This window comes from Emys orbicularis (assembly GCF_028017835.1).
Source record: "Emys orbicularis isolate rEmyOrb1 chromosome 21 unlocalized genomic scaffold, rEmyOrb1.hap1 SUPER_21_unloc_10, whole genome shotgun sequence".
NCBI lineage: Eukaryota > Metazoa > Chordata > Testudines > Emydidae > Emys > Emys orbicularis.
Genome location: NW_027045152.1, coordinates 14,123 through 38,969, shown reverse-complemented (window position 1 = coordinate 38,969; position 24,847 = coordinate 14,123). Strand labels below are relative to the sequence as shown.

Genomic DNA, 24,847 nt, shown 5'->3' with positions numbered 1-24,847 from the left:
TTAGGGAGGTACTGGATCGATGTGTGTGTAGGGGGGGTTGGTCCCAGAGGATGGGGGGGTGGGGGGGGAAGAGTCACAGCTGGCCCTGGTTGGGGGGACTGGTCCTGGTGCAGATGGGGGAGGAGAAGTCACAGCTGGTCCCTGTGCTGGGGGGGGCAGGTCCCAGTGGAGATGGGGGGGCCCCAGCTGGCCCCGGCGGGGGGGGGTCACTGCTCGTCCTCCCCAAAGACGTGGCTCTGGCGCCGTTTCATGCTCTCAAAGTCAAAGGCGGCGCCGACCATGCGCCGGTAAATGTCCTTGATGTCGTCACAGGTCGTCTCGAAGTGGGTGGTGGCGTCATATGACCGGGAGCAGAAAATCTGGGGGGGAGGGGGGGGATGAACACGGTGTCACCTGGGGTGGTGGTGAGTTTGCACTCGCTCCCTTCCCTGCTCCCCCACCCCGCAACACCCCCTACCTACCACGCATCCATCCCCCATCAGCACCAGGATACCCCCAGCCTGTCCCCCAGCCCATGGGACACCCCTAATGCAGCATCAGAACAGCCAGGTGGGGTCAGACTAAGGGTCCATCTAGCCCAGTGCCCTGTCTGCTGCCAGTGGCCAGTGCCAGGTGCCCCAGAGGGAATGAGCAGAACAGGGAATCACCAAGTGATCCATCCCCTATCGCCCATTCTCAGCTCCTGGCAAACAGAGGCTACAGATACCATCCCTGCCCGTCCTGGCTAATAGCCACTGATGGACCTATCCTCCATGAATTTATCTAGTTCTTTTTTGAACCCTGTTATGGTCTTGGCCTACACAACATCCTCTGGCGAGGAGTTCCACAGGTTGACTGTGAGTTGTGTGAAGAAATACTTCCTTTTATTTGTTTTAAACCTGCTGCCTATTCATTACATTTGGTGACCCCCAGTTCTTGTGTTAGGAGAAGTAAATAACACTTCCTTATCTACTTTCTCCACAACAGTCATGATTTTATAGACCTCTATCATATCCCCCCTTAGTCGCCTCTTTTCCAAGCTGAAAAGTCCCAGTCTTATTAATCTCTCCTGATACGGCAGCCGTTCCAGACCCCTAATTATTTTTGTTGTCCATTTCTGTATCTTTTCCAATTCAAATATATAATTTTGAGATGGGGTGACCACATCAGCACACAGTATTCAAGATGTGGATGTGCCGTGGATTTATATAGAGGCAACATAATATTTTCTGTCTTATTATCTCTCCCTTTCCTAATGATTCCCACCATTCTGGTCACTTTTTTGGCTGCCGCTGCACATTGAGTGGATGTGTTCAGAGAACCAACCACAGTGACTCCAACCCCCCCTCTCCGGTAACAGCTAATTTAGCCCCCATCGTTTTATACGTGTAGTTGGGATGACGTTTCCAATGTGCATCACTTTGCATTTATCAACAGTGAATTTCCTCTGCCTTTTTGTTGCTCAGTCACCCAGGTTTGTGAGATCCTTTTGTAGCTCTTGGCAGGCTGCCTGGGACTTAACTCTCTTGAGTAGTTTTGTATCATCTGCAGATTTTGCCGCCCTCCCCCGGCCCCCCCTCCCCCGGCCCCCCCCAGAGGGGGGGAAGATGGGACGTCCCACAAAGGGGGGGGAGGGAGATGGGAATTCCCTGCAGGGGCGCTCACCTGGCTCTCCGAGCCATCGTCCATGGGCTCGTACAAGTCACTGATGGCCACAAACCTGCCGGGGAAGAGGGTGAGTCACACTCACGCAGTCCCCACCAGAGGCCTTTACCCCCCCCCCAGCTCCTCCCTCCCCCACTTTCCAGCTCACCTGGCGAAGCAGAATCTCCCCATCCCCCACACTGACCTTCCCCCCCCGGGGGGCTCTGCACCTCAGGCAGCACCCTGGGGCCCCCGTCATTCACCGATCGTGCGTTTGGTACAAAGCCGTGGGGGAGGGCGTGTGGCGAGTCCGGGTCTGCTGGGCGTTATCGTCCCGTGGGCCAGCCCAGGGCCGTGACGGGGGCTGGGAGATGCCCATAGAGGGACACCCCAGGCTAGTGGGTTTGGGGGGCTGAACCCCAGGGACCCCGTCAGACCCCCCACACACTGGGTTCCAAGCTCCCCAGCTCCCTCCTTGCCCTATTCCCCCCACAATTCCCAGCCCTTCACCCAGCTCCCTACCCCCCCGGCCTCACTTCTGGTCGATGGGCTCCAGCAGCTGCAGCGCCGGCTCCACCTCCCGCTCTGGCTCCGACGTCTCCACCGTGGTGCTGACAATGGCGATGAACTTCCCGGGCGCGGCCACGTTGTGGGCCCAGGAAACCAGACAGACGTAAATATCTGGGGAGGGGGGGAGGGGTCGTGAGGCTTCGTAGAAATAGCGGGCGTGCCTCAGTTTCCCCCAGAGGCTGCCCAGTTAACGAGGGGCCAGGGAGACGAGGAAATGCAGCTGGCGACACCCCCGCAGTGACCGAGTCGCCTGTACAGGCCTGCGGGGTGCTCAGTGTGGTGCCCCCCCCAGCACTGCACCCCTCCCCCGTGGCTCAGCCCCCCCCCAGCACTGCCCCCGTGGGATGCCCCAACTGCCTGCACCCCCCTCCCCCCCCCCGCAGCTCTGCCCCACGTGATGCCGCAGGGGGTGGGAGCTCCCAGGGACAGGCCCAGCCCCCCTGGCGCTGACCCGACTTGCGGCCCAGCTGGTTCTGGGGCAGGATGATCTGGCAGGAACCGGCCTCGCTGGTGCCGTGGATGGGGTGGCTCAGGATGCAGATGACCCGGACGACGCGCCCGGCCCCGCGGACTCGCTCTGGCACGTAGCTGGGGTCGCAGATCAGCTGTTTGCACCGCGCCACCTGGGGGGACAGGAATTCAGCCCCTCCCAGGCCTGAGCCCAGAGAGAGAGGGGAAACCCCCAGCCCGACTCCCCCTCCCCCCCGGCATCCCCCAGATTCCCTGCTGGGTAAAGCGACACCCCAAGGCAGAGCCAGGAACCGGGCCGGGGGGGACAGGCAACCCCTCCCCCAGGAGAAGGAGAACTGGGGGCAGCCACTGGGGGTTGGGCCTGAGCCCCCCTCCCCAGGGAAGAAGCGCCCCAAACCCAGCCCCTATCGGACAAGCCAGCCCCCTGATACCCCAGGCAGGGGGCACTGATGGAAACCAGAGAACCCCCCTTCAGATTTAACGGGGAGCCTAGTGGGGAACCCCCCAAAATCACTGTGTGTGTTGGGCTGGTGCCTCCCCCCTGCACCCCCCGCTCACCTCCCCCTCCGATCGGACCCCCACGACCCGGCCATTCTCCATCACGATCTCGTCCACGGGCTTGTTGAGCATGTAGGTGCCCCCGTAGATCGCGCTGAGCCTGGAGGGGGACAGAGACCTTGGAGACCAGCCGCCGCCCCCCCCGAGCTCTCTGCCATACCCCCACGCCCCCCACTCACCTGGCGAACCCTTGGGGCAGCTCCCCCAGCCCGTAGAGCGGGTAGAGGTAGGGGCTCTTCCCATAGCGGGCCAACGACTCGCTGTACAGCTTGATCCGGTTAATGGTCTCTAGGCAGGGCTGGTCCAGGTAACTGTGGGGAGAGATGGGGTGAGGGGGGCCCAGGGCTGGGGCTGCGGGTCGGGAGTGAGGGGCACCGGCAGAGCTGGGGTGGGGGGTCCAGGACAGGGGGTTTCATATTTCATATGAATAGTGTGAGTGCCTCAGTTTCCCCACGAGCTGCATGGCTAACTAAGCGGGGTGGGGGGGTGTTGATTTTTGCAGAGACCCAGAGGTGCCCGGCTGGCAGGAGCTGGGCCCCCCAGGAGACCATGGCCACGCCCCTTGCGTGGATATTTGGGGCAACCCCTGGGCAGGAAGCCGGCCGGGGACCCGCTGGGGGACAAAGCGCCAGGCAGAGCCGGGGCAGGAGCTTTAGAGCCAGGGCGAGGGGGGCGCCCCCCCACCCTCCCCGGGGCTCTGACCCAGGGGGACTTGCTGCAGGGACGTGACCACCCCCGAACTGGGCACGGCCCCCCCGGGAGCGGCTCCGGAGCACGACTCACTCGTCGGTGCGGTACAGCGCCAGCGCGTGGCCCGTGAAGTCGATCACGTCCTGCCCCAGGTCGAAGCGCTCGTACACGTCCCGCATGGGGGTCCCGTGGGGGTCGACCCCCTCCAGCGTCTGGGGCTCGTTCTCGTCAAAATTGGCCACGAAGACGAGGAACTTCCGGAACCTGCGCTTCTCGAACATGCCCATGAGATCTGCGGGGGGTGGGGGGGTCGTTAGTGCGGGGGGATGGGGTGGCGGTGGCTGGAGGGCACGGGGGGTGGGGAGAGGTGCCATGTGGGGGGGAGAAAACCAGGCTGGGGGGCTTACATCACCCCAGGGGATGGGGCCATGGGGGGGTCAGAGGGCACGATCCCCTTGCGGGGGGACACCAACTCCCCCCAGTCTAGGGGGGGATGGACAGCAGGGGGTCCCCAGAGCAGTGGGGGAGTTCCCTCGGGGGGAGGGGCCCCTTGGGGGGGGGAGGGGTCCTAGGAAGGGGAGCGGTGGGGGGTCCCCTCGGAGGGGGCAGTGGGGGGTCACTCACTGGACGCCAGCGCCTCGGTCTCGGTGGAGGGCACCTTGTGTACCTGCCCCCCCCTGTAGACGAAGCTCCCCTCCACCACCTTGAAGTCCAGGTACCGGGTCACCTCCGTGTACAGCAGCATCTTCACCAGTTGGCCTGGGGGCGGGGGGGGGGACTACGGTGAGGGGGGGCGAGTGGAGCGACACCCCCCCTCCCCCAGCCCCGCATGAGTTCCCCAGAACCTCAACTCCCCTCACATCCGAGGCCCCTGCTCCCCCGGGCCCCCCTTTACCGTTGGCCATGAGGAATTTGGGGATCAGGTCGACGTTCCAGTCCCGGCCGCGCCCCATGGACTCAGGGGGCCCCTCGGGGAGCCCAAAGCGTTTATACAGCTGCGGGGGGGAGGGAGAGAGAGTTAGAGTCACCTGTCCCAGCCCCCTGCCCTCTGGGGCACCCCTGCCCTCCAAGCCAGCCCCCACATCCTCCCACTGGTGAACTCTCCCCCAGGCTCCTTCCCGATGAGCCCCCTGCACCCCCAAACCAGCCCACCTCCTCCCACTGGGGAACCCCCTGCACCCCAAAACCAGCCCCCCACCTCAAACCCTGTCCTTCTAGGGGACCCCCATGCCCCCCCAATAGACCCCATCTTGAACCAGCCCCCCCATCAAACCCCCTTCCGCTGGGGCCTACACCCCCAAATCAGCCCTCCTGAGACCCACTCCCCGCTGCCCCCCCATCACCCCAAGGCCCAGCCCCTCACCTCCTCCAGGGGGGTGATGGAGGAGCTCTCTCCCCCATAGTAGGGGTTCCGGTCCATGTGCAAAACCTTCTTCCCGTTCACCGACATGATCCCCGACAGGATGCATTCCTGGAGGGCGGGGGCGGGGGGGGGGGGTCAGTGCCAGAGCCGCCAGGGACCCCCGCCTCAGAGCCCCGGCTCCCATCTGGCCCTGGGGTGGCGGGTCGGCGGCTGGGTGGGAGCAGGGAATGGGCCCCTTCTCCCTTCCCTCGAGATAGGGCAAGAGGCTGGGTGGGGCTGGAGGGAGCTGATGCAGGGTCAGGAGCTGGGATGTTGGAAGGGGGGCAGGGTTACATTTGGGGTGCAGTGGGGGGCACCCACCCTGGCAGGAGTGGGGCAGCCCAGTTGTACCTGGTGAGCTGGGGGGGTTAGTGACTGTTGGGGAGGCAGCTTTGGGGTGCAAAGGGAAGACGCCCCCAGCTGCCAAGACCTGGGTGGGGGTGGTAAGGGGGGACTTCACGGCCCCATTGGCTGGTGCAAGGGGCCAGCACAGGGGGGGGCTGCACCCTGCTGTGCAGTGCAGGGAGGGGGGGGCTCTGTGATCCTGGAGGGGCTGACAGAGGGGGAGCTGGGGGGGGGGTCACTTCCCACCTCTCCCTTGGCAGAGATGCAGTGGGGGGATAAATGGGGGGAGTACCCCATTTGCAGGGTGCTGGGGGGGCAGGGCGCACTGGGGGACAGGTGGGGGCTGAAGGACGGGTGATGGGTTAGGGAGGGGGAACGGGGGGTGCACGGAGTGGGGAGCACAATGGGGAAGGTTCCAATAAGAATCTAGTGGGGTGCCCGGGGTGGGGTGCCCAGAGATCGGTGCAAGAGGGGTGCATGGGGAGGAGACGCAAGGGGGGACAGGGAAATATTACCATGGGGGGCTGAGGGACACTGGGGTAGGAGGAGCGAGACATGGGGGGGGGAGCAGAGGTTGCAATGGGGGGTCTAGTGGGGTGCCTGGAGATGGGTGCAGTGGGGGAGTTGCAGTGGGGCACATTAGGGACTGCAATGGGGGGCCATGTCAGGGGTGCCAAGGGGGATGTGCATGCGGTGCAGGGCACACAGAAGGTGCAGTGGGGGGTTGCACTGGGGGAGTTGCAATAGGGAGGCCGCAGGGGGGTCCCACACCAGGGGGTGCACCAGGGGCTGCATTGGGGGGCTGCAGGTGGGTCCCACACCCCAAGGTGCAAGGGGGGCCCTGGGGGTGCACCAGGGGGCTGCATTGGGGGGCTGCAATAGGGGGGCTGTAGAGGGTTACACACCTGGGGGTGCAAATGGGGGGGGTTGCACTGGGGAAGATGCAATGGGGGGCTGCAGGTGGGTCCCGCACCCGGGGGTGCAATGGGAGGTTGCATTGGGGGAGTTGCACTGAGGGGTGCAATAGGGGGGCCGCGGGGGGGGCGCGGGGGGCCCGCCCCCCAGGGTGCAAGGGGGGCCCTGGGGGTGCACCAGGGGGCTGCATTGGGACGCTGCAATACGGGGGCTGTAGGGGGGGTCACACACCCGGGGGTGCAATGGGGCCCGCATTGGGGGCCCGCCCCCCGGGGTGCAAGGGGGGCCCTGGGGGTGCACCAGGGTGCTGCATTGGGACGCTGCAATACGGGGGCTGTAGGGGGGGGTCACACACCCGGGGGTGCAATAGGGGGTGCACCGGGGTCTGCACCCGGGGGCGCAATAGGGGGTGTAAGGGGGCCCGCATTGGGGGCCCGCCCCCCGGGGTGCAAGGGGGGCCCTGGGGGTGCACCAGGGGGCTGCATTGGGACGCTGCAATACGGGGGCTGTAGGGGGGGTCACACACCCGGGGGTGCAATAGGGGGTGCACCGGGGGCTGCACCCGGGGGTGCAATGGGGGGTGCAAGGGGGCCCGCATTGGGGGCCCGCCCCCCGGGGTGCAAGGGGGGCCCGCCCCCGGACTCACGCTCAGCCCGGTACCCAGCACGATCACGTCGTAGGCCTCGTCCATGGCGGCGGGTCCGGAGCCGCCTCCCCCCGCCCCGCGCGGAGCCAGGCTGGGCCGCAGCGCCGCCCGCCCCGGATCCCTCCGCCTGGAAACGAGTCCCGGGCCTACCTACCACACCCCCGGATCCCTCCGCCAGGAAACGAGTTCCGGCAAAGGCGCTTGACACGCCCCCCTCCGCCTGCAGGCAAACTCCGGGTCAGGGCCTCTTCACCGCCAGAAGTGGAAACCCTCCTCCAAGAAATAGAGTTCCGACATCCATCCCGTCAAAGCACCGCATCCCTCCGCCGACAAAACTAATCCCGGCTCAATATTGAAGCGTAGCCTTCGCCCCCGAAGGGAAAAAACCCCAGATCCTTCCGCCCAATAAATGAGTTCCTATTCTGCGCCGCATGAGCTTGTCTCCGTCCGCCAGAGAACAAAGTCCCAGGTTTAATTCTCTCCCTAGCTATCCCAGATCCTTCCGCCACAACTGAGGTCCAAATCGAGACACCAACCCCGCTCCCTCTGCCAGAGAAAGAAGTCCCAGGCCCCTCCCGGCCCCCTACAACCCCCGGACAGACAGACGGACACAGCGGCTGGGCCCAGACACGATTTATTCAGGGGCTGGGGGGAGAGGAGGGGGGGCCCAGGGGCCCCCAATAAATAAAGAAGCAGCCCCCAGCGGGGGTGGGGCAGGGTTAGAGCAGCTGGGGGGGAAGACAGGAGAGCAAGGGGGGGTCTAGACCCCCCCCCTTCAGCTGCTGTGTGGAGCTTGGGGCAGAGTGTGGGGGGGCTGCACGGGCCCCAGTGCACAGAGCCTGGGGGGAGGGGGGGAGAGAGCAGGGTCCGGGGGGGGGGGCGCACAGCTTAGGCCCCCGCGCACAGAGCCTGGGGGTCCCAGCTCGGGGGGAGCAGGACCCAGCCCCACCCTACTCGCCCTGGGGCACGGCGATGGTGGCCCCCTTGGGGTCGTCGAAGCGGTCCATGGTCTTGAGGCCTAGCAGCATGTGGAGGCCGCAGGCGAAGATGGCGCCGAGCAGCAGGGCCGTGAGCAGCCCCATCCACGTGCCCGGCGCGAAGAACCCGGCGCAGTCGCTGGCGTAGGAGAACTGCAGGCCCATCACGTTGAACCCCTGCAGCTGGGGGGGGGGGGGAACGGTTAGATTCAGCCAGGCTCCCAGCCCCCCTCCGCCACTCCCCCGCCCAGCGCCAGGCTCCGAGCCCCTCCCCGAGCCAGGAGAGAACCCAGGCGTCCCAGCCGGTACCTGCACATCCTGGAGCAGCACCCCCCAGCTGGGGCTGGGGCCGTGGCCCCGAAGCCCGGCCCCGAAGCCCGGCAGGCTGCTGAGGTGGGCGCAGTGCCAGGAATAGTTGCTGGGGGCCGTCACCTGCGAGGCGTTGAAGACAGTGGGCCTGGCCAAGGGCGTCGCCAGCTCCAGGCGGCTCAGCTGGAACCAGTCCCGGCCCGAGACAGGAAACCGCCGGCTGGTCATGTGGAACCTGGAGAGGCGGGGGGGAGGGGGGACGGCTCATCCAGACATGCCCCAGCCAGAACCCCCTGAGCCTTCAGCCAGGCCCCCCAAAGCCACCCAAGGGCCAGACAGACCCCCAGAAACCCCCAAGGGTCAGCATACGAAGAGCCACACTGAGTCAGCCCAAAGCGCCGACCGTGGCCAGTGCCAGGGGCCCCAGAGAATGAACAGAACCGGTAACATCAAGTGATCCATCCCCTGTGATCCAGCCAGATCCCCACAGACACCAGCAACCTCCCACCACTTACCCCCTCCCCAGCCTCCCGACATATCCCAGCACCCCCAGAGCCTCCCAGTCAATGTAGTGACACCCCCCAGGAGACAGCACACGTCTCTCCCAGGCCTAGCCAGCCCCCCAAATACTCACGTGGCAGTCAGAGGGGACCCAAGAACATTCGCATACTTCAGCACCAGCCTGGATAGGGGGACAGAGACAGTGACCCTGGTGGTGCCCCACACTCCCAACCAGCAGCCCCCTATCAGCCCAGCCCTGGGCTCCCCCCAGCTCTGCCAGTGCCCCTCCTGACTCGCACCCCCTGGTAGCCCAGCCCTCAGTCCCCCCAGCTCTGCCTGTGTCCCTCACTCCTGACCCGCACCCCCTGGTAGCCCAAGCCTAAGCCCCCCACCACTGCAGTGCCCCTCACTCCCGACCCGCAGCCCCACTCTCACCGGGAGTCATTGGAGCTCCAGGATGAGCCGCTCACATCAACGGAGGCCTCAGCCCCGAACGTCTGGGACGTCAGGTCGACCCACTTGCTGCCCTGGACCACAGAGAAGTTCTGGGCCCAGAAGAGGATCCGGGGCTCACCGGTCAGGGGGTACCGCACCGGGGGGTGCTGTGCTGGTGCTGGGGTCGGCTTCTGCAGCAGCTGGCGGCCCACTCCCCCGGGGGCCACCCCAGAGACGTCCCGGAGAACCTGGGGAGAGGGCTGGGTGAGAGCTGGGGGGCAGCCTGGGGGGGGGGGAGGAGTACCCGGGGGCCCCAGCTCAGGGGTTAGGGCAGGTCTCTGGGAGGGGGGGTTGTCAGTGTGAATGGGACATACCCAGGAGAGGTGCATGGCCAGGGCACCAGATATGGGCATGTACCCAAGGGGCCCCCCAGCCAGGGGAGGAGGGTCAGTGGGGGGACATACCCCTGAGGGGACCCCTGGCCAGGGGAGGGGACGTACCCCTGAGGGGACCCCTGGCTGGGGGGGGCAGGAAAGAGAGAAGAGATGTACCCGTGAGGGGGCTCCGGCCGTCAGCAGCGCCGTGTAGGGCACGTCCTCCTCCTTCAAGGCGCTGAGCACCTGCCCAATGATCTCATCTGGGACAGACACATCAGGGGTTAACAGCACTGCCCCACGGCCCCACTGCCTCCCCAGCTAACCCCTCAGCCAGCCCCCAACACTGACCCACCCTACCCCAGGGGCTGTGGAGGGGATACTCCCCACACCAATCGAGGCACTTCAGGGGGGAAATGAGGAGCACCTAGCAATGGGGGGAGGGTCCCTGGGTACGAAGGGTGGCTGGGAGACCCAGCCATGGGGGGCAGAGGACCCAGGATCGGGGTAGGGGAGGGGCCCTGGGGAGCCAGACTCACCGTTGCTCATCAGCACCTCCTTGGGGGCCATGAGGCTGGAGCTGGAGATGAAGAGAAGCACATCAGGGGAAGATGCCAGAGGGCACCCCCCCCATGTGGGCCCCATGCCGGGACCTCCAGCCCCACATTCCCGCAGACCAGCCAATCACAGCGTCTCCAGCCCCCCACTCTCCAAGGGGTGAACCCAGAGCCACAGCCACAGACCTGGGTAGTGCAGGGCAGGCCGTGGGGTGGACATGGGGCAGCTGGACCAGCAGCAGGGCGGGCAGGCCAGGTCATGGGGGGGGGGGGAGGAGGAGGGAGAAGACGAGGCACGTACCCAGTAGCAGGGCGGGCAGGCCAGGCCATGTGTGTGGGGGGACGACCATATGGGGCACGTACCCAGCGGCATGGGGCAGCCGGACCAGCAGCAGAGCAGGCCAGGCCAGGGGGGGACATGGGGCACGTACCCAGTGGTGTAGGGCAGCCGCACCAGCAGCAGGGCGGGCAGGCCAGGCCGTGGGGGGAGGGGGGGACATGGGGCACATACCCAGCGGCATGGGGCAGCCGCACCAGCAGCAGGGCGGCCAGGCCAGGCCAGGCCAGGCGGGGGACATGGGGCATGTACCCAGCAGCAGGGTGGCCAGGCCAGGGGGGGACATGGGGCACGTACCCAGCGGTGTAGGGCAGCCGCACCAGCAGCAGGGCGGGCAGGCTGGCGTTGAGGCGAAGCTCCCTCAGGGTGCCCGGCTCCACATGCAGGGGGCTCAGCCCCAGCTTCTCTTTCAGCAGCCCCAAGACGCCGGCGGCCGCCGCCCCCTGCACGGCTGGGAGCACGAGGGTTGAGGGGGCCCCCGCCAGGGCGCTCTGTGTGTGTGGGAGGGAAGAGTTAGAGACAGGCACCTGACCCACAGCCCCTCATCCCCGACCCACAGCCCCATCAGGGCCCCTTACCCCACCCTGCAGCACCTGCCACCCCCCAACCCACAGCCCCTCACCCCCAACCCACAGCCCCATCACGGCCTCTCACTCCTGAGCCACGGCCCCTGCCTCCTATCCCCCTCCCAGTCCCACCAGCTCTGTCCGGGCCCCCCTTGCTCACCTCCAGGCTGGGGAAAGCGCTGTCGGGCTTGTTGCCGAAGACCCCCCCAAACGCTGTGAAATCCTCCAGGCTGAGCTGGGCAGGGGGGCAAGAGGGCATTAATGGGGGGTGATTTGAGGCCCCCCCAGGCCCAGCTCCCTCCCCATTGGGCATGATACATGTATTATCGGGGGGAGGGGGGCAGCACAGAAGCTGGAATCTCACAGGGAGATCAGTCACTGATCACATGACGGGGGGGCGCGCGCGGGCTGGGCTCATTTCCCCTTACAGAGGGGCTGTGAGGGGAGGGGACAAGCAGGAGCAACCTCCTCCCCCTCCCGCCCCCCCAGTGAAAGGGCCCGGGCTGGATTCTGGGAGCCCTGTGGGGCTGCCCCCCGCCAAGGTAATTGCCCCCATAGCTCCCAGGGAGCTGGGGACCCCAGACACCCCAGCAGTCGGGAGGCTCCCCCACAGACCCCCAACCCACCTGGCAACAGGCGGAAGCACCCAGCTGCTGCCCAGGGCCAGAACCCCCAGGCTGAGCCCCACGAGCACAGCGGGGTAAGAGCAAGACTGGTAAGTGCATTGTGGGGGGGACAGTAGAAGGCAGAGGTACTTGGGGGACAGGGGTGTTGTGGGGTTCACTGGGGCAGGAAGATGGGAATCTTTAGGGCCAAAGGGTATTTGGGGGCCCAGAGGCCAGGCAGGGGGACCCCCTTGGACCTTGTAGGGCTCCCTGTATTTCAGGGGGCCCAGAGGCCAGGTAAGGGGACCCCCTTGGACCTTGTAGGGCTCCCTGTATTTCAGGGGGCCCAGAGGCCAGGCAGGGGGGACCCCCTTGGACCTTGTAGGGCTCCCTGTATTTCTGGGGGCCCAGAGGCCAGGCAGGGGGACCCCCTTGGACCTTGTAGGGCTCCCTGTATTTCAGGGGGCCCAGAGGCCAGGCAGGGGGACCCCCTTGGACCTTGTAGGGCTCCCTGTATTTCTGGGGGCCCAGAGGCCAGGCAGGGGGACCCCCTTGGACCTTGTAGGGCTCCCTGTATTTCAGGGGGCCCAGAGGCCAGGCAGGGGGGACCCCCTTGGACCTTGTAGGGCTCCCTGTATTTCTGGGGGCCCAGAGGCCAGGCAGGGGGGACCCCCTTGGACCTTGTAGGGCTCCCTGTATTTCAGGGGGCCCAGAGGCCAGGCAGGGGGACCCCCTTGGACCTTGTAGGGCTCCCTGTATTTCAGGGGGCCCAGAGGCCAGGTAAGGGGACCCCCACAGGGGGACATAGAATCATAGGACTGGAAGGGACCTCGAGGGGTCTCTAGTCCGGTCCCCTGCACTTATGGCAGGACTAAGGATCATCCAGCCCATCCCTGACAAGGGTTTGTCCAACCTGCTTTTAAAATTCTCCCGAGGGAGATACCACAGCCCCCGGGGTGATTTCTTCCAGCGCTTAGCCACCCTGACAGGAAGTTTTCCTAACGGCCCCCCCCAAGGCCTCTCTTCTCCACACTAAGCAAACCCAGGGGCTTCAGTCTTCCCTCATAGCGCCATGTTTTCTAGCCCTCGGATCCGTGTTTTGCTCTCTGGACGGTCTCCAGTTTGCCCAGGTCTTTCCTGAACCGCGGGGCCCAGCTCTGGACACAGGCCTGCCGCCGGGGCCTTGTGAGCGGGAGCAGAATCACTGCTGGTGTCTGGCCTGCGACACTCCTGCTGACACAGCCCACCATGATGTTGGCTCCCCCCCAGTGTAGCCTCATTGACTCATATTTCGCTTGTGATCCACTGACACCCCCAGATCCCTTTCCACGGTGCTCCTGACTGAGCCGCCATTGCCCACTTGGGCATGGGGGGCGGCTGTATGTGGGGGGGAGGGGGAGGGCAGAGGCCAGGCAGGGCCTCTCCAAGGACACGGGGGGGGCAGCTGTACTAGGGGGCCCAGAGGCCGGGCAGAGAAGACATGGGGGGGGGCTGTGCTGGGGAGCCCAGAGGCCAGTGGGGGGAAAGAGGAAGGGGTGCCCAGGGGCCAGGAGGGGCCCGGCTTGGGGGGGGAAGGCAGGGGGGCTGGGATCGGGGGGGCTGGGGGGGCCCAGATAGGGGGGAAGAGGTGGGGGAAAAGACATGGGGGGGGCCGAGGGGACCCAGAGGCCGGGCGGGGGTGGGGGAGAGACAGGGGGGACAGGACTGGGGAGGAAGAGGCGGGGGGGCTGGGAGGGGCAGGGGGGACAGGACTGGGGAGGAAGAGACATGGGGGGGGGCGAGGGGACCCAGAGGCCGGGCGGGGGTGGGGAAGAGACAGGGGGGACAGGACTGGGGAGGAAGAGGCGGGGGGGGCTGGGAGGGGCAGGGGGGACAGGACTGGGGAGGAAGAGACATGGGGGGGCCGAGGGGACCCAGAGGCTGGCCGGGGGGGGGGGGGAGACAGGGGGGACAGGACTGGGGAGGGAAGAGGCGGGGGGGGCTGGGAGGGGCAGGGGGGACAGGACTGGGGAGGAAGAGGCGGGGGGGCTGGGAGAGACAGGGGGGCAGGACTGGGGAGGAAGAGACATGGGGGGGGCCGAGGGGACCCAGAGGCCGGGCGGGGGGGGGGGGGGGAGAAGAGACAGGGGGGGCAGGACTGGGGAGGAAGAGGCGGGGGGGGGTTGGTGCGATGGGGGGGCAGGGGGGCCCGGCTGCGCTGGGGTCTCACCCGCTCCTGCAGGAAGAGCAGGACGTTGCGAGGGCCCCGCTCCAGCGCGGGGGCGAGGAGCGCGCTCAGCTGGGCCGCGCCGACCACGTGTCCCTCGTAGCTGTCGGCCAGGGGGGGCCAGAGGGAGCTGGGGGGGGCACAGGGGGGGGGCACAGGGGGGGTCAGAGGGTGACAGCGCCGCCCTGCCCCCCCAGCAGTGTCCCCCCCCGCCCATGCCCCCCCTCACTGCCCCTGCCCGGCCCCGCCCCCCCTGCAGTGACCCCCCCCCTCACTGCCCCCGCCCGGCCCCCCCCAGCAGTAGCACCCCCCTCACTGCCCCTGCCCGGCCCCCCCAGCAGTGCCCCCCCTCACTGCCCCCCGCCCCCCCTGCAGTGCCCCCCCAGCAGTGACCCCCCCCCTCACTGCCCCCGCCCGGCCCCCCAGCAGTGCCCCCCCCCGCCCGGCCCCCGCCCCCCCCAGCAGTGACCCCCCCCCCTCACTGCCCCCGCCCGGCCCCCCCAGCAGTGCCCCCCCCGCCCGGCCCCCCCAGCAGTGCCCCCCCCCTCACTGCCCCTGCCCGGCCCCCCCAGCAGTGACCCCCCCCCTCACGGCCCCCGCCCCGCCCCCCACCTGTGGCCAGACCAGCCCAGCAGCGGGACCCGCTCGGCGCGCGCCGCCCCCAGCACCAGCCCCGCGAGCACCAGCTGCGCCGCCGCCATCTTGGGCACTGTCCCCACCCGCGTCCGCCGCCGGGCCTTGGCCACTGCCGCCGCCCCGCCCCTTGACCCCTCCTGCCAATCACAGCGCGGGCTGCCCTGCCCCGCTACGCCTATCACAGCAATGGCCGCCCCACCCCGCCAATCACAGCGCGGGCCGCGCCGACGGCGACCAATCAGAGGGCGGGGAAGCGGAGAGCCAGCCAATGGCAGCGCCCCGTTACCCCCCAGAGGAGGGGATGTTGGGGGCTGCTCCCCCCAGGGCCCCACAGGGGAAGGTCCCAGCAGCTCAGCCCCCAGGGTTACTTGGGGGTCAGGCCCCAACCCCCCATCACAGGGAGACTTGAACCCCTGCACACCCGGCGGGTGGGGAAACCGAGTCACAGCCACGGGGTGCTACAAACACGGGGGGGCGGAGCCGGCTCGCAGTCCCCAGCCGCGTTCCGGCCAGCACGGTGCCCACCAGCTCTGCCGGCTTCTCCTCCCGCCCCCCACGGCCCCCCACCACCAGCGCCCCGTCCCTGCCTCGGCTGGAGCAGGCCTGCCGAGCGCCGGGGCGGCTGCCCCCCACGGCTGCTGGACCAGCTGGCTAAGCCGGCGCTCAACAGAGCCAGGTCTCGCCTCCAGCCTGGGCGCTGGGGGGTGGCTGAGGGAAGGGGCAGGAGGGCAGCCCCTGTCCTGGCCCAGATCCCTCCCCCCTTAAGCCGGACACCAAGCTCCCCCACCCTCAGCCCCCCATTACCCCAGCCCCCTCTGCCACCCCCCAGCCCTGGGACAGTCTCCACTCCGACATCAGGGTTAAAATCCTTTATTGGAAAAGTCCAGAGTAAAAAAAATGGGGGGGAGGGCTGGGTGCCAGGGACCACAGGGAGCAGGAGAAGGGGGGTGCTGGGGGGCCCCCTATCCTGACTCATGCAAGTCATTGTCTTTCTGCATGATTTAGGGGAGTTGAGCCAGCAGCCCACTTTGACCCCCATGCATGTCGGGGGGTAGGGGTATTTCCCCCCCCAGGAGGAAACACCCCTTCCAATCCAGCCTGACCCAGCAGGGCCCCCACAGCTTGGATGGGGGTGTGGCCAGCAGCCCCTCAGGGGCTGCCCCCCCTTTATAAGGCCTTCACCAGTAGGGTCCGGGGGGGCCACAGGAAGAGTCCAGGGGGACAGGAGGCTCCAATGGCTTCCAGGCGGTTCCCAGATGTGGGCTGCTCAGCCAGCCCCTGCCCCATGGTGGGTGAGGGGCAGCCCCAGCAATGGGGCAATCTCCTGTCACGGGGGGCAGGGATAGGCCGGTCAGCCAGCGAGTGGGGCAGGGAATGGGCCAGCTGGCTGGCATGTGAGGCAGAGGAGAGGAGCCAGCATGTGGGGCAGAGGTGTCAGATTGGGAGGGGCCGGCCTGCCGGTGAGTGGGGCGGGGGGGGAGGGGGCAATGGGCCAGCCGGCTGGCATGTGGGGCAGAGGTGTCGGGCAGGGAGGTGCCAGCCTGCTAGTGAGTGGGGCGAGGAAGATGGGCTGGCCGGCCTGCTGATGTGTGGGGCAGAGGGGAGCGGCCCGCCAGCATGTGGGGCAGAAGTGTCAGGCGGGAGGGGGCCGGCCCGCCAGCATGTGGGGAAGAGGGGAGGGGCCAGCGTGCATGTGGAGCACAGCTGTGGGGCAGGGAGGCCAGCCACACACACACACACACACACACACACACCCCCGGCTATCTCTGCCACTGGAACGTCTGATGCAGCCGCTCGGCCTGGCCCTTCAGTGCCTGGATCTCGCCCTGGATGAAATCCGTCAGCGCCTTGCGCATCTCCACCTGGGGGTGAACGGGGGGGTCAGGGCTCCCAGACACACCCACCCCCCCAGACACCCCCACACCCCGCCCGCCAGACACCCCCCCCAGACACACTGCCCCACACCCAGACACGCCCCCCACACCCAAGACACTGCCCCCCAGACTCACCAGGTCTCCCCCAGCTGGTCACTATCCCCCTCCCCATGGGTCACTCCCTGCACCCCACACAAACACAGGGCCCCCCCATGGCCCCCCAGCTCACCGCTGACTTGTTCTCAGCCTGGAGACGCTCCAGCACGGGCCGGACGCTGAATGGTTTCCCGATGAGAACAGTGATCCGCTGGGGGGGGACACAAGGGTGAGTGGGGACCCTGCTGCTGCCCCTGCCCCCTCCCCCCAAACCCACCCCCCAGCGTGAAAAGCCACCCCCCTGCCTCCCGACCCATGGCAGGGAGCTCCCAACCTCCGACACACACACCCCCCCCCGCCAGCTGATGTTTACATAGGGCCTACCCAGTGCAGTGGGCGGGGAAAGGGCTCCACTCCGCACACCCCCAGCAGGCAGCCCAATACCCACCTGGCCGACACGGGGCACATACGGGGGGGTGTTGGGCAGCACATCGTTCAGACCTGGGGGGGAGAATGTTAGAGACGTGGGGGGGGACTCCAATCCCCCCCACTCCCCCTGCAGGTTATCCACCTAACCCGGCTCACCCACCTCCACGCTCCCCATGCCCCCCCCCAGCTAACCACCACCCCCCCAGCCCCACGCTCCCCATGCCCCCCTCCCCCAGCTAACCACTGCCCCCCCAGCCCCACGCTCCCCATGCCCCCCTCCCCCAGCTAACCACCGCCCCCCCAGCCCCACGCTCCCCATGCCCCCCTCCCCCAACCAGCCACGGCCCTCTCAGCCCCATGCTCCCAGCTAACTACCGCCCCCAGCTAATGACCCCACTGCACCATGCTCTCCAACCCCCCCCACCATATCCCCCCTGCTAGCAGCCCCCCTTCCCCTTGGCTGACAGGAGATTTGGGGGGCCCAGCAAAGCCTCACCGACGTGCCAGAGGGGCAGGATGACGGGGTGCTGCCGGCACTCGGCCAGGAGTCGCCCGATCCCTGGGGGGCAGAGAGAGGAGGGGTTAGAAAGGGCAGCCCCCCCCCTCCCCACTCCCCTTCCCCCCATGCACTCACCCCACTTGAAGCGCATGAATTCCTGGCTCATGTTCACCTTGCCTGGGAGTGAGAAGAGAGAGGTGGGTTGGGAGACACAAGGAGACCCCCTGATGGCCCCCACAACAACCGTGGTTGGGCCCCAATCAGGGCTCCTCCACCCCCCCATGACTGGCTGGGCCGGCTATTCTGCAGTGCCCCTCACCCCCCCCCCCCCCGTGCAGCACAGTCCTACCCCTCGCCCCCCACTACCCCCAATGCTGTTCTCCCCCCAAAATGAGCACGCCCCAAGGGGCTGTGCCCAGCTCCTCCCCCACGGCCCCTGCCCGGAGTTACCCTCAGGGAAGATGTGCACCCAGTCCCCGCGGTTGAGCTTCTCCAGGATGAAATCCATCCCCTTCTGATAGACGCCATCCCCTGGGGGGGCAGTGCCATTAGCCCCTGGCCCACAGGTCCCCCCCTCCCCCCCTCAGCCGGTCCCCCCACCCTGCTCCGGCCCCTGCCACAGCCCCCTCACCCCCACATTTTCCCCTTAGCCTCTTCCGCTCCAACTCCTGCCCCCGGGTGCCTCAGCGTCCCATGTGACCCCAGCCACCACCACCCCATATCCCCCTCTCCCCCTCGCCCAGTCTAAATAAAATAAATAAATTAATGGAGATATCCTATCTCCTAGAACTGGAAGGGACCTTGAAAGGTCATCGAGTCCAGCCCCCTGCCTTCGAGCGGCGAACAGCAGAGGCTAACAGAGGGAGTTTGCCTGGGAGCTGTCCGAGAGGAGGGACGCTAAGTGCTGCATTAGGGGGGCTGTGTTGGTGAGTATCTGAGTGTCTGTTGCTGGGATAGTTTGTCAGTTTGACCCTGTGCTTGATTGCTTGCTTGTTTGTTTGAAAAGTGTGAATTGGGAGTGCTTTGTTCCAGGTGGGCCTGACTGGTATAGAAGGGCAGTCAGCAGCGAACCAGCTGAGCGGCGAACAGCAGAGGCTAACAGAGGGAGTTCGCCTGGAGAGAGCTCACTGAGGCTTTCATCTGCAGGTTTCTCCGAGTAGTTCTTGCAACAGCTGAGGAAGCTCTTAAGAGGAAGGTGATATGGAAGGTGAGCGATCAGCTGTTGTAATCTGCACAGGTTGTGACATGTTTGTCTTTCTTCCACAGGACAGAAGCGACTTTGTCTGTACAAAGTGCAAGCTGGTCTCCATATTGGAAGAGAAGGTTTGAGGTCTGGAGAAACGAGTATCGACTCTGCGTTGCATAAGGGAAAATGAAGATTTCCTGGACAGACGTCAGGAGAAGCTTCTACAGCCACAATGTTCTGAAGATTCAGAGCAGGCGCAGCAGGGACAGACGGATGATGAAGAAGTTTGGCAGCATGTGACCTCCAGAAGGAGAAAGAGGAGCGTCCATGTACCAGCAATGGAGATACAGGTGAGCAATCGTTTCCATGTTCTCTCCACAGGTACTAATGCGGAGAGTGGAGTAGATGACCCATCTGAGGGAAGGGAGCAGAAGGAGACTCCACCGATTGGAAGGCAAAAGATGCACTGTCCTAGGGATGGGGGTTCCACGACCACCACTCCCAAGAGGAGGAGGAGGGTGGTGGTGGTCGGGGACTCCCTCCTCAGGGGGACTGAGTCATTTATCTGCCGCCCCGACCGGGAAAACCGAGAGGTCTGCTGCTTGCCAGGAGCTAGGATACACGATGTGACGGAGAGACTGCCGAGACTCATCAAGCCCTCGGATCGCTACCCCTTCCTGCTTCTCCACGTGGGCACCAATGATACTGCCAAGAATGACCTTGAGCGGATCACTGCAGACTACGTGGCTCTGGGAAGAAGGATAAAGGAGTTTGAGGCGCAAGTGGTGTTCTCGTCCATCCTCCCTGTGCAAGGAAAAGGCCTGGGTAGAGACCGTCGAATCGTGGAAGTCAACGAATGGCTACGCAGGTGGTGTCGGAGAGAAGGCTTTGGATTCTTCGACCATGGGATGGTGTTCCAAGAAGGAGGAGTGCTGGGCAGGGACGGGCTCCACCTAACGAAGAGAGGGAAGAGCATCTTCGCCAGCAGGCTGGCTAACCTAGTGAGGAGGGCTTTAAACTAGGTTCACCGGGGGAAGGAGACCAAAGCCCTGAGGTAAGTGGGGAAATGGGATCCTGGGAGGAAGCACAAGCAGGAGAGCGCAAGAGGGGAGGACTCCTGTCTCATACTGAGAAAGAGGGACGATCAGTGAGTTATCTTAAGTGCCTATACACAAATGCAAGAAGCCTGGGAAACAAGCAGGGAGAACTGGAAGTCCTGGCACAGTCAGGGAACTATGATGCGATTGGAATAACAGAGACTTGGTGGGATAACTCACATGACTGGAGTACTATCATGGATGGATATAAACTGTTCAGGAAGGACAGGCAGGGCAGAAAAGGTGGGGGAGTTGCGTTGTATGTGAGAGGAGTATGACTGCTCAGAGCTCCGGTATGAAACTGCAGAAAAACCTGAGTGTCTCTGGATAAAGTTGAGAAGTGTGAGCAACAAGGGTGATGTCGTGGTCGGAGTCTGCTATAGACCACCAGACCAGGGGGATGAGGTGGACGAGGCTTTCTTCTGGCAACTAGCAGAAGTTGCTAGATCGCAGGCCCTGGTTCTCATGGGAGACTTTAATCACCCTGATATCTGCTGGGAGAGCAATACAGCGGTGCACAGACAATCCAGGAAGTTTTTGGAAAGTGTAGGGGACAATTTCCTGGTGCAAGTGCTGGAGGAACCAACTAGGGGCAGAGCTTTTCTTGACCTGCTGCTCACAAACAGGGAAGAATTAGTAGGGGAAGCAAAAGTGGATGGGAACCTGGGAGGCAGTGACCATGAGATGGTCGAGTTCAGGATCCTGACACAAGGAAGAAAGGAGAGCAGCAGAATACGGACCCTGGACTTCAGAAAAGCAGACTGACTCCCTCAGGGAACAGATGGGCAGGATCCCCTGGGAGAATAACATGAGGGGGAAAGGAGTCCAGGAGAGCTGGCTGTATTTTAAAGAATCCTTATTGCGGTTGCAGGAACAAACCATCCCGATGTGTAGAAAGAATAGTAAATATGGCAGGCGACCAGCTTGGCTAAACAGTGAAATCCTTGCTGATCTTAAACGCAAAGAAGAAGCTTACAAGAAGTGGAAGATTGGACAAATGACCAGGGAGGAGTATAAAAATATTGCTCAGGCATGCAGGAGTGAAATCAGGAAGGCTAAATTACACTTGGAGTTGCAGCTAGCAAGAGATGTTAAGAGTAACAAGAAGGGTTTCTTCAGGTATGTTAGCAACAAGAAGAAAGTCAAGGAAAGTGTGGGCCCCTTACTGAATGAGGGAGGCAACCTAGTGACCGAGGATGTGGAAAAAGCTAATGTACTCAATGATTTTTTCCCCTCTGTCTTCACAAACAAGGTCAGCTCCCAGACTGCTGCACTGGGCAGCACAATATGGGGAGAAGGTGACCAGCCCTCTGTGGAGAAAGAAGTGGTTCGGGACTATTTAGAAAAGCTGGACGTGCACAAGTCCATGGGGCCGGATGCGCTGCATCCGAGGGTGCTAAAGGAGTTGGCGGATGAGATTGCAGAGCCATTAGCCATTATCTTTGAAAACTCATGGCGATCGGGGGAGGTCCCGGATGACTGGAAAAAGGCTAATGTAGTGCCCATCTTTAAAAAAGGGAAGAAGGAGGATCCGGGGAACTACAGGCCAGTCAGCCTCACCTCAGTCCCTGGAAAAATCATGGAGCAGGTCCTCAAGGAATCAATTATGAAACACTTAGAGGAGAGGAAAGTGATCAGGAACAGTCAGCATGGATTCACCAAGGGGAAGTCGTGCCTGACTAACCTAATTGCCTTCTATGATGAGATAACTGGCTCTGTGGATGAGGGGAAAGCAGTGGATGTGTTATTCCTTGACTTTAGCAAAGCTTTTGATACGGTCTCCCACAGTATTCTTGCTGCCAAGTTAAAGAAGTATGGGCTGGATGAATGGACTGTAAGGTGGATAGAAAGCTGGCTAGATCGTCGGGCTCAACGGGTAGTGATCAATGGCTCCATGTCTAGTTGGCAGCCAGTTTCAAGCGGAGTGCCCCAAGGGTCGGTCCTGGGGCCGGTTTTGTTTAATATCTTTATTAATGATCTGGAGGATGGTGTGGACTGCACTCTCAGCAAGTTTGCCGATGACACTAAACTAGGAGGCGTGGTAGATACACTAGAGGGTAGGGATCGGATACAGAGGGACCTAGACAAATTAGAGGATTGGGCCAAAAGAAACCTGATGAGGTTCAACAAGGACAAGTGCAGAGTCCTGCACTTAGGACGGAAGAATCCCATGCACTGCTACAGACTAGGGACCGAATGGCTAGGTAGCAGTTCTGCAGAAAAGGACCTAGGGGTCACAGTGGACGAGAAGCTGGATATGAGTCAACAGTGTGCTCTTGTTGCCAAGAAGGCTAACGGCATTTTGGGCTGTATAAGTAGGGGCATTGCCAGCAGATTGAGGGACGTGATCGTTCCCCTTTATTCAACATTGGTGAGGCCTCATCTGGAGTACTGTGTCCAGTTTTGGGCCCCACACTACAAGAAGGATGTGGAAAAATTGGAAAGAGTCCAGCGGAGGGCAACAAAAATGATTAGGGGTCTGGAGCGCATGACTTATGAGGAGAGGCTGAGGGAACTGGGATTGTTTAGTCTGCAGAAGAGAAGAATGAGGGGGGATTTGATAGCAGCCTTCAACTACCTGAAGGGGGGTTCCAAAGAGGATGGAGCTCGGCTGTTCTCAATGGTGGCAGATGACAGAACAAGGAGCAATGGTCTCAAGTTGCAGTGGGGGTGGTCTAGGTTGGATATTAGGAAACACTATTTCACTAGGAGGGTGGTGAAGCACTGGAATGCATTACCTAGGGAGGTGGTGGAGTCTCCTTCCTTGGAGGTTTTTAAGGCCCGGCTTGACAAAGCCCTGGCTGGGATGATTTAGTTGGGAATTGGTCCTGCTTTGAGCAGGGGGTTGGACTAGATGACCTCCTGAGGTCCCTTCCAACCCTGATATTCTATGATTCACTAGCAGGACCAAGTTCTGATTTTGCCCCAGATCCCTAAGTGGCCCCCTCAGGGATTGAACTCACAACCCTGGGTTTAACAGGCCAATGCTCAAACCACTGAGCTATCCCTCCCCCCCAGTCCTCTCTCCCACATGTATCTCCCAACTCCCCTGGCCCAGCCCCATGTGCCCCCCCAGGCCAGCCCCTCCGCCTGCCACCCTCACCTCGGCACACGGGGACGCACTGGCCCAGGCTGAAGAAGCGCGAGTGCAACTCTCGGGTGAAGCAGATGTCAGCGGCCGTGGGGGTCCTGAGAGGGGAGCAGATAACACATAAATGGGGGGGGGGAGAACCACAATCCCTCCGCAGCACTGCTGGCCCCTCCCCCACTGGACAGAGGGCAGCGGGGTGGGGAACCCCTGTAGGCCGGCCTGCCTCGGACCCTCCAGCACAATGTGGGCCCCCGATGTAGTGGGTGAGGGGCCCCTTCAGGGAGGTTATGGGGACGACTGATGGGGAGGGGTTCCCCACAAACTCCCCTCATACAGCCCCCCACTCACCAGCGCATCTTCTTCACGTTCCAGACGTGCCGAAGCTTCAATATACCTGGAAATTGGGGGCAGGGGAGAACAATTACTGGGGGAATCTCAGCCAGACCCCCCACAGGGAGATAACTGACGTGGGGGAGGGGTCTGTTCTCTCCACGGGCTGCTCCGGGGGGGGAGCAGGAATAACACCGAGAACCAGCCCCCCTACCCTGACAAAAGGGTCTCTGCCCCCCCTGCCCCTAGAATGCAAAATCCCTCTCCCAGCCACACTCTCCAGGGGTCCCCCCAGAGATGGGGCCCCCTGCACCCAGCGCCTACCCCAGAGGTGGGGGTCATCCATGCAGGACTGGTGGTTGGACACGGTGATGAGGGGGGTGCCGGGCTGGCGCCGCTCGACCAAATCGTACAGAACCTCCTTGTTATGGACCCGCAGCCGGTTCATGCGCCCTGCGGGGAGGGGGCGCAACTTAGATGTGGGGGGAGCAGCCAGGGGAGACCCGTGGTGGGCTCCCCCACCCCCAGTGGCCTGGATGATTGGGGCACAGGAGCAGGACAGTGGAGGGCAGGGGGGAGCTCGGGGTGGAGGGGCAGTGCGTGGGTCTGGGAAGCAGGGCGGGGGTGCGGTGGGAGGTGCAGGGCAGGGGGGCTCAGGGTGGGGGGGCAGTGTGTGGGTCCGGGGGAGCCTGGGGCGGGGGGGTGCAGGATGGGGGGGAGCTCAGGGCGGGGGGGGGATGCAGGATGGGGGGGTCTGGGGTGGAGGGGGTGCAAGGCAAGGGGGAGCTCAGGGTGGGGGGTCAGTGTGTGGGTCTGGGGGGGGGCCCGGCACTCACTCGTCCAGAAGCAGCTGTAGGTGCCCACCAGGCCGGTGATCAGGCGACTGGCCAGGGTCCAGGGCAGCCGCGGGGCCGGTGGGAAGGGCCAAGGCACCTCCAGGGGCATCGTCCCGCCCCCTGCGGGGACACGCTGGGGTCACAAGGGGGCTGCAGTCCCTCGCCCCTCCCCCCATTACCTCATCCCCCTCCACCACATCGCCCCGCCCCTTTCACATCACCCCGCCCCACCCTCATTGCTCCACCCCCTCCACCACATCGCCCCGCCCCTTTCACATCACCCCGCCCCACCCCCATTGCTCCACCCCCTCCACCACATTGCCCCTCCCCCTCACATCGCCCCTCCCCCCATTGCCCCCCTCCTCCTACCCACCCCCACCCCCCTCCACCACATCGCCCCTCCCCCCTCACATCGCCCCTCCCCCCATTGCCCCCCTCCTCCTACCCAACCCCACCCCCCATTACCCCACCCCCTCCACCACATCGCCCCGCCCCTTTCACATCACCCCGCCCCTCCACCACATCGCCCCTCCCCCCATTGCCCCCCTCCTCCTACCCATCCCCACCCCCACCCCCCATCGCCCCTCCTCCTACCCATCCCCACCCCCCATTGCCCCGCCCCCTTCCACCACATCACCCCGCCCCTCCACCACATCGCCCCTCCCCCCATTGCCCCCTCCTCCTAC

At 64.3% G+C, this 24,847-nt stretch overlaps 3 protein-coding genes across 5 annotated transcripts; all 3 read right to left on the bottom strand.

Moving 5' to 3' along the window:
- Positions 1-206: 206 nt before the first annotated feature.
- On the bottom strand, positions 207-7,277 carry GDI1 (GDP dissociation inhibitor 1). Of its 2 annotated transcripts, XM_065423048.1 has the most exons (11): positions 7,221-7,277; positions 5,276-5,383; positions 4,808-4,907; positions 4,537-4,671; positions 4,006-4,204; positions 3,402-3,533; positions 3,223-3,322; positions 2,645-2,816; positions 2,160-2,304; positions 1,645-1,699; positions 207-359 (listed from the first exon to the last, which is right to left on the bottom strand). In XM_065423048.1, exons 1-11 carry the CDS (start codon positions 7,263-7,265, stop codon positions 207-209), a joined length of 1,344 nt encoding a protein of 447 aa, XP_065279120.1. In that variant the 5' UTR covers positions 7,266-7,277. The 2 variants fall into 2 exon arrangements, with proteins under 2 accessions (XP_065279120.1, XP_065279121.1); XM_065423049.1 differs by lacking the exon at positions 4,537-4,671.
- An 893-nt stretch (positions 7,278-8,170) lies between these two features.
- Positions 8,171-14,788, bottom strand: ATP6AP1 (ATPase H+ transporting accessory protein 1). Its single transcript, XM_065423051.1, has 10 exons — positions 14,700-14,788; positions 14,091-14,217; positions 11,437-11,511; positions 11,008-11,201; positions 10,356-10,396; positions 9,994-10,079; positions 9,443-9,690; positions 9,141-9,188; positions 8,507-8,741; positions 8,171-8,380 (listed from the first exon to the last, which is right to left on the bottom strand). The coding sequence occupies exons 1-10, from the start codon at positions 14,786-14,788 to the stop codon at positions 8,171-8,173; spliced, it is 1,353 nt and encodes a 450-aa protein (XP_065279123.1).
- Positions 14,789-16,204: 1,416 nt separating this feature from the next.
- TAFAZZIN (tafazzin, phospholipid-lysophospholipid transacylase) lies at positions 16,205-24,270 on the bottom strand. 2 transcript variants are annotated; one of them, XM_065423045.1, is made up of 10 exons: positions 24,162-24,270; positions 23,650-23,778; positions 23,344-23,389; positions 23,008-23,093; positions 18,072-18,152; positions 17,757-17,798; positions 17,619-17,681; positions 17,142-17,194; positions 16,827-16,904; positions 16,205-16,585 (listed from the first exon to the last, which is right to left on the bottom strand). In XM_065423045.1, exons 1-10 carry the CDS (start codon positions 24,268-24,270, stop codon positions 16,484-16,486), a joined length of 789 nt encoding a protein of 262 aa, XP_065279117.1. In that variant the 3' UTR covers positions 16,205-16,483. The 2 variants fall into 2 exon arrangements, with proteins under 2 accessions (XP_065279117.1, XP_065279119.1); XM_065423047.1 differs by lacking the exon at positions 18,072-18,152.
- Between the last annotated feature and the right edge of the window lie 577 nt (positions 24,271-24,847).

Coding starts and splice junctions, on each gene's coding strand:
- GDI1 (XM_065423048.1), bottom strand. CDS start 7,265: ATGGACGAGGCCTACGACGTGATCGTGCTGGGTACCGGGCTGAGC. Junction 4,205..4,536: donor GACCGAGGCGCTGGCGTCCA/GTGAGTGACCCC, acceptor CACCCCCCGCAG/ATCTCATGGGCATGTTCGAG. Junction 2,817..3,222: donor GGGTCCGATCGGAGGGGGAG/GTGAGCGGGGGG, acceptor CTGTCCCCCCAG/GTGGCGCGGTGCAAACAGCT.
- ATP6AP1 (XM_065423051.1), bottom strand. CDS start 14,788: ATGGCGGCGGCGCAGCTGGTGCTCGCGGGGCTGGTGCTGGGGGCGGCG. Junction 14,218..14,699: donor CTGGGCTGGTCTGGCCACAG/GTGGGGGGCGGG, acceptor TGCCCCCCCCAG/CTCCCTCTGGCCCCCCCTGG. Junction 9,691..9,993: donor CGGCCGGAGCCCCCTCACGG/GTACATCTCTTC, acceptor CCCTCTCCCCAG/GTTCTCCGGGACGTCTCTGG.
- TAFAZZIN (XM_065423045.1), bottom strand. CDS start 24,270: ATGCCCCTGGAGGTGCCTTGGCCCTTCCCACCGGCCCCGCGGCTGCCC. Junction 23,390..23,649: donor GGATGACCCCCACCTCTGGG/GTAGGCGCTGGG, acceptor CCCAATTTCCAG/GTATATTGAAGCTTCGGCAC. Junction 16,905..17,141: donor ATGTGCCCCGTGTCGGCCAG/GTGGGTATTGGG, acceptor GTCCCCCCCCAG/CGGATCACTGTTCTCATCGG.